The 7,315-nt window shown below is 41.1% G+C and overlaps 1 protein-coding gene across 4 annotated transcripts in view; it reads left to right on the top strand.

Moving 5' to 3' along the window:
* Positions 1-6,113, top strand: part of tbc1d14 (TBC1 domain family, member 14) — an 84,347-nt gene extending 78,234 nt beyond the window's left edge. For all 4 annotated transcript variants that reach the window (XM_036596391.1, XM_036596390.1, XM_036596389.1 and 1 more), the window contains 2 exons: positions 2,580-2,838; positions 4,081-6,113. In XM_036596391.1, coding sequence (XP_036452284.1) covers positions 2,580-2,838; positions 4,081-4,137 — 316 coding nt within the window. In that variant the 3' untranslated portion in view covers positions 4,138-6,113. The remainder of the gene's footprint in view (positions 1-2,579; positions 2,839-4,080) is intronic.
* The last annotated feature ends 1,202 nt before the right edge of the window (positions 6,114-7,315 follow it).

A 7,315-nucleotide genomic window follows, 5' to 3' on the forward strand; every position in this document is an offset into this window, starting at 1 on the left:
CAAGCAGCAGTAAAAATGTTCATGACCGCATCTGTATTTCGAGATGAAGCAGTAGTAGTTAGTGAGTGATGTACTGGTTATATTTCTTCATAAGATATTAGTTTTATTGGTATAACACAAATCAGCCAAATAACAAACAATACAAACAGTCTAAGACAGAAGCCCCTTTACCGTTAGTCAGGCTTCTTTCAGTAATCACTCATCTCCTGCTGTGTAGTCAGGTACAGTCTGAATCAATGTTCGTCCAGGTTGTAAATGAGAAAGCAGACATTAAAAAAAAAAAAATATATAAAACAAATCGCCGGTCTTTTGTGGTAACAGTAGCCTTTAGCCTAGGTTTAGCGTAGCGTTTCGTGCCCTATAGCCCCGCCTGCGGTGCGCCTCCATCAGGTAGCTGCACCACACACAGCGCTGTGGTCTCGCAGCCTGGTGCTTTAATCAAGCCAAGAAACCCATTCAGAAGCACTGCCACTGTTAACATAAATGACTGTAATATTTACTGAACTCAGAGTCTGATGCTCATAGATGTAATGGGACGGGTCAGATGTGAACGTTTAGCGCAGTTTTTGCCGAGCCAGCAAAGTTGCTTGTTTATGTGTACTCGCCACAGGTTTATCTGTATGTTGCTACTGTCGGAACAAAACCTTGTGTCTCCTTTTTTGTCGTTTTTCAGTTTTTGACATAATTTGAAAATGTCTTTTGCCCTTTACCATGAATTTCACAATGAATGGACCAAAAGAAATGGCCCAAAATTACTTGAACAAAAATCTGGTTCCATTGACTTCCATTAAAAGCAAAGTATGTTTTTCTTTCTCCTGTAAAGTTATGAGATATGAGAAGATATGAGGTTTTGTTCGGACAGCAGCGATTATACAGTTTTGCGCAATAAAAATATTTGAAATTCATTTCAGTTGTTAAATTTGGTTCCAGTTATAGATTGTGGTTCTTTTTACTAATTATAAAATTGCAAATACTAATTATTACTAATATTATTTAACTGTATGTTTTCTGTTTTTCCCTTGATGAACTGTAATAAATACCCACATGGTGATTTCAGGGTGTTTATACTGGCACGTCGAGCAGTAAACCGAGCTTGTGTTTGTTACAGTGTCTCATTAGGTTGGATGACAGTTTTGCTCTTACTCATGCTGTACGATGTGTTCTCTGACTGTGCTCTTTGTGCTGTATGTGTACAATCTTTACTCTGTACAGTGTGTTCTCTGTGTTATCACTGTGCTGTGTGTAGGATCTTCACTCTGTACAGTATGTGTTCTCTAACTGTGCTGTTCTCTGTGCTGTGTGTAGGATCTTCACTCTGTACAGTATGTGTTCTCTAACTGTGCTGTTCTCTGTGCCGTGTGTAGGATCTTCACTCTGTACAGTATGTGTTCTCTAACTGTGCTGTTCTCTGTGCTGTGTGTAGGATCTTCACTCTGTACAGTATGTGTTCTCTAACTGTGCTGTTCTCAGTACTGTGTGTAGGATCTTCACTCTGTACAGTATGTGTTCTCTAACTGTGCTGTTCTCAGTACTGTGTGTAGGATCTTCACTCTGTAGAGTATGTGTTCTCTAACTGTGCTGTTCTCTGTGCTGTATGTCGGATCTTCACTCTGTACAGTATGTGTTCTCTAACTGTGCTGTTCTCTGTGCTGTATGTAGGATCTTCACTCTGTACAGTATGTGTTCTCTAACTGTGCTGTTCTCTGTGCTGTATGTAGGATCTTCACTCTGTACAGTATGTGTTCTCTAACTGTGCTGTTCTCTGTGCTGTATGTAGGATCTTCACTCTGTACAGTATGTGTTCTCTAACTGTGCTGTTCTCTGTGCTGTGTGTAGGATCTTCACTCTGTACAGTATGTGTTCTCTAACTGTGCTGTTCTCTGTGCTGTGTGTAGGATCTTCACTCTGTACAGTATGTGTTCTCTAACTGTGCTGTTCTCAGTATTGTGTAGGATCTTCACTCAGTACAGTATGTGTTCTCTAACTGTGCTGTTCTCAGTATTGTGTAGGATCTTCACTCTGTACAGTATGTGTTCTCTGTGCTGTATGTCGGATCTTCACTCTGTACAGTATGTGTTCTCTAACTGTGCTGTTCTCAGTACTGTGTAGGATCTTCACTCTGTACAGTGTGTTCTCTAACTGTGCTGTTCTCAGTACTGTGTAGGATCTTCACTCTGTACAGTATGTGTTCTCTAACTGTGCTGTTCTCTGTGCTGTATGTCGGATCTTCACTCTGTGTACAGTATGTGTTCTCTAACTGTGCTGTTCTCAGTACTGTGTGTAGGATCTTCACTCTGTACAGTATGTGTTCTCTAACTGTGCTGTTCTCTGTGCTGTATGTCGGATCTTCACTCTGTACAGTATGTGTTCTCTAACTGTGCTGTTCTCAGTACTCTGTGTTGGATCTTCACTCTGTACAGTATGTGTTCTCTAACTGTGCTGTTCTCTGTGCTGTGTGTAGGATCTTCACTCTGTACAGTATGTGTTCTCTAACTGTGCTGTTCTCAGTACTCTGTGTTGGATCTTCACTCTGTACAGTATGTGTTCTCTAACTGTGCTGTTCTCTGTGCCGTGTGCAGGATCTTCACTCTGTACAGTAAATCCCTCCCACTGGACGTGGCGTGTCGTGTGTGGGACGTGTTTTGTCGGGATGGTGAGGAGTTCCTTTTCCGCACTGCTCTGGGAATCCTGCGGCTGTACGAGGACGTTCTCACTCACATGGACTTCATCCACAACGCTCAGTTCCTCACACGGCTCCCCGAACACATCAACACTCACACGCTCTTCTCCTCCATCGCAGCCATCAGCATGAGCTGCAGGAACAGGAAGTGGACTCAGGTATGCAGAGAGCTATATCTGTATCTCTCTCGCTCTCACTCTCTCTCTATCATGCTGAGGCTGTCAAGTTCTAAGAAGGTCAGCTTAAGCCTTCATTAATATATATATATATATATATATATATATATATATATATATATATATATATATATATATATATGAGAGAGAGAGAGAGCGCACTGCTGGAAGTAAAAAAAGCACAGGACGCTGCCCACAGGTTGGTGGACTATTCTCAGTCCAGCAGTGACACTGAGGTGTTTAAAAACTCCAGCAGCACTGCTGTGTCTGATCCACTCAGACCAGTACAACACACACTAACACACCACCACCACATCAGTGTTACTGCAGTGCTGAGAATGATCCACCACCCAAATAGTACCTGCTCTGTGAGGGTCCATGGGGGTCCTGACCACTGAAGAACAGGGTAAAAGGGGGCTAACAAAGTATCAGAGAAACAGATGGACTACAGTCTGTAACTGTAGAACTACAAAGTGACCCTATATAGTAAGTGGAGCTGATAAAATGGACAATGAGTGTAGAAACAAGGAGGTGGTCAGAATGTTATGCCTGATTGGTGTGTATACAGGATATATATACAGCCTTGTGATTGGTGAGGATGCTACTTGTGTAAGCGTTATCCAACATTAGGACCGCCCAGTTTACATCGAAAGAGGAGAACTTTGGTGAAATGCTTTGGTATTTAGTGAACATTTGGTTAGTTCTTCACAGGACATACTTTGTATGTACAGGTAGATCAGGGGTGCACAACTCTGGTCCTCGAGGGCCGGCGTCCAGCACAGTGTGGTAGTTCCTCTACACAAAAACACTAAACATGCCAATTAACAGAGTGTAATCAGGTGTGTTTGAGCAGGTAAGTCACCAAACTATGCGAAACACCAGACCTCCAGGACTGGATTTGAGCACCCCTGATGTAGATTGTGATGCCCACAAAAGCAAAAATAACCTACTTAGAAAGAAAGCACAGGTAACAGCGTTTTAAATGCACTGGGTCTTATCGTCATCATTGCGGATGCAACCATCACTCTGCAGACCACAATTAGCCTATTTGTCAATGCTTTCAAACTTCACATAGTGAACACATCAAGTTTTTGTGGCTAAACCTTCCCATAAGTGCTGAGTCGACTGTTTACCCTGATCATACCATGTGTGTGACATAGTAAACGTGCTGTGTGAAGGTGAATTCGCTTTTCTCATGAGTTTCTACTCTGCCTGTTTGTGCAGGTTCTTCACGCTCTTCAGAAAGACCCGGAACGGGCCAGTCCTGTACTGAAGCGCTGAGGGAAACACCTCGCATACCTGGAGCAACGGAGACGAGAAGACCCAGCAGCCTCGGTGTGAGCAGAACCTTAAGACTCAGGACCTTCATACCTCTTCTATCTGCTGGACTCCAGGAGTCAAACCCTCTGGCGGTTTGAACACGTCGCACTTCAGGAGATACTTTACTGTGGACAGAACTCTCCTTTGGGGATGAAGAAAGCGTCACACTAATACACACCTGAAAGCAATAGTTTGACCAAAAATCAGATTCTCCTGGTCACCCCCACCAAAAATGTGGTCATTCAGCCAAGACATGTATGGTGTCCTTAGTCTCTGCACTGGAGCTACGAAGCTAATAGCTATGTAGCTAACAAATAACAGAAGCTTTTAGCCATGTGAGTGCATCACGTAGCTAAAAACAGTAGCAGCAACCATGTTGAATCATGCATTTCTGTATTTTTGTCCATTTTTATAGATGACCAGTGTGTCCTACATTGTCAGAAACCACAAGAGCAGGTCTATTTGAGGATACAACTCAGCTAATGTAGCTAGCAAGTGAAGTAGTCGGATATTTTGGGACTGTTTAGACTTCAGCTGTTGCTTTTTTAAAATGAGAGAAATGAACTGTTGCTGATTATATACAATGAAATAATGACGGTCATTCATGGCCTTTGACCCATATTTCCTAAAACTCATTTTACTTGAACTCATCTTAATGGAAGCTTCCAGTCCACCAATTGGCATCTTGCACACTGCATTCCTCATTCCACATTTACCTCAGTCCGTGCTAATCTAAAGAAACTTCAGAAACCAAACATGCTTTGGCTGACGAGCCAGAGGGGGAGACCGTAAATCTGATTTTTGGATGAACTATCGCTTTAAAATGTGTTTAAGGTTTGTTCGTCCAGCTTTGCTGATATGGACAACGAATTGGAGCTCTGATGGTTCTCAGCTCTCGTTCCTCCATCCTCGATCTCCAACCAGGCCACTTTCAGTCTGTGCTGAGCTACAGCGTTAAAACTGGAACTTCTTTGTTATTGGGTTTTGTCCACTATGTTTGTTTGTGTGTGTGTGTGTGTGTGTGTGTGTGTGTGTGTGTATAAATGAGCTACTGACATCAAAATATATGCTTAACGAAATTGTTTTATCAACTTATGAATGTGAAAAGGGTCCAAATGTGTTATTTAAAGCTGGATTTGTGGATTATCGCATTAAGTTTGGGCCCCCAGATTACCTATATTTGGGCCAGGTATCCCGCCCATACTAAAAAGTAATGTATTGAAAACGTTGAATATATTCTATTTATATTTTATAATATACCGACAACATATAATAATATATTTCATTGTCCCAGAACTACTAATGTCTAATAATTCATATCAGCGCTGTCATAACAAAACCTCAAATATGTGGAAATGGGAGCTTGACAGGAAAAGGAAAGAAACCCCAACTTTAACGTACATTAATAAAATTAGTTTATTTTTTTTTTAAAGTAGTTTTGGACCGTTTCTGTGGGCACTTTCATCATAAAAATGATGCAAAAGATATGGAGATGGATTTGAAATGACAGTGATGATATGTTGCTGGAAATTTAGTTTGATAGGGTTCCAGAAGCCCCTTTTTTAATTTAAATTTGCTTCAGGATGTGTGTCCAGACCCTGTGATCAACAGTCTCAAACGAGTTTGTTTGGTTTTGGTCTTCAAATTTGACCACTGTGTTACTTTCTTTCTCTTTTTATGGTACTTGAGTGTCTGATTTGATGTTTTCGTTTGTTTATTTGTTTTGCTTTGCAAAATTGATTGGTTTGTTTATTTTTTAGCCAGGTGGCTGATTTGTGGTAGTGGATTTGTATTTGTTAGTTTGTCTGTCTGGTCTGAAAAAGCTGCACTTGGTCTCTGTATGACTAAAGTGTCCTCTGGAGATGCTTCTGATGAGGCGGTTCTACACGAGATGAACTAAAAAGCACTCGGTGTGGGATATGGAGGACAGAATGACTCAAAATGAGCTGATTAAACCAATAAATAATCAATCAATCAAGAAATGAAGCAGTTTATTTTGGAATAGTCTGTTAGAGCATGACATGTTAAATAAGCTTTATTCATTTTGAGTACACTGGGCCTCCATGCTGGGGTTGACGGTAGTGTTATGAGAAAAAAAAATTCTTTTCCTGTCTGTTTATGCTGAACTCACTGTTCTATATGAGGCTCCGGTGGAGAGTCTGTGGTAAAGCACCTGTAGCTTTTAGCATTGTGATCTCATTTGTTCCGCTGACCTCTCTCCTCTCTTTCTCTCCGTCTGTATTAGAGTGCAGATCAACTCCAAATGTGCTTAGTCTGCAAAGACACGTTTGGTGTCTGAAGTTTACTTATTTAGCCTTAGCGCTGGAGCTATGAGGCTAACATAGCCAACAAGAAATGGAAGCTTTTAGCCTCAAAAGTATGTAACACCACCCCTCCCCCCCCGACACAATTTCAGCCACTTCTGCATACTGTGTGTATAAAAAAAGATGGTTCTCCCTTGGAGAACCCTTGGAGAACCATCTTTTTTAACATTGTATTTCTCATCTCTCTCTTTGCCAACTGCTGTGAGAAAATGTTAAACTAAGCTCCCCCTTCAGAAGGGCATTCACTGAAAACAGTACTGAAGTATCGCTAACAGTGAGTGTGTTTACATGAACTCAATAATCCGATAACTGCTGAAAATCAGATTTTGTCAGTAATCCGATCAACACGTTTACATGCACTTGAGTAATCAGATAATGGGGAAACTCCAGGTCTACATGAGTCAGACAGTAATCAGATTTCTGCTTTACAACCAGCCAATAAACCAATAAAGACGTGATGTAAACAATGTAAAACTCAAACTTCATGACGCAGCTTTTTTAAAACATCGCACCACTTTAACTGAAAATATGAACAAACATCATCTAGAAGATGAATATTTAATTTTTTTCATATTTGGTGTCGGCGTCACTCCAAAAGTGTTTTGCTGCGTCTCGCGGCGACGCTGCTCGCTTATTTCCGTTACCGCCATCTGTTTTCACACATGCTCAGACTGAGAAATCTGAAAGAAATCAGAGTAAGAGTTTACAGCACTGAGAAATCGGATTACTAAGCTAAAATCCAGCTTTATTTGATTTCTTAATCAGATTTCTAGATTAGAGTAGTGTGTTTACATGACAATTTGAATACTCGGATA

Source organism: Colossoma macropomum, unplaced genomic scaffold (assembly GCF_904425465.1).
Source record: "Colossoma macropomum unplaced genomic scaffold, Colossoma_macropomum, whole genome shotgun sequence".
NCBI classification, from domain to species: Eukaryota; Metazoa; Chordata; class Actinopteri; order Characiformes; family Serrasalmidae; genus Colossoma; species Colossoma macropomum.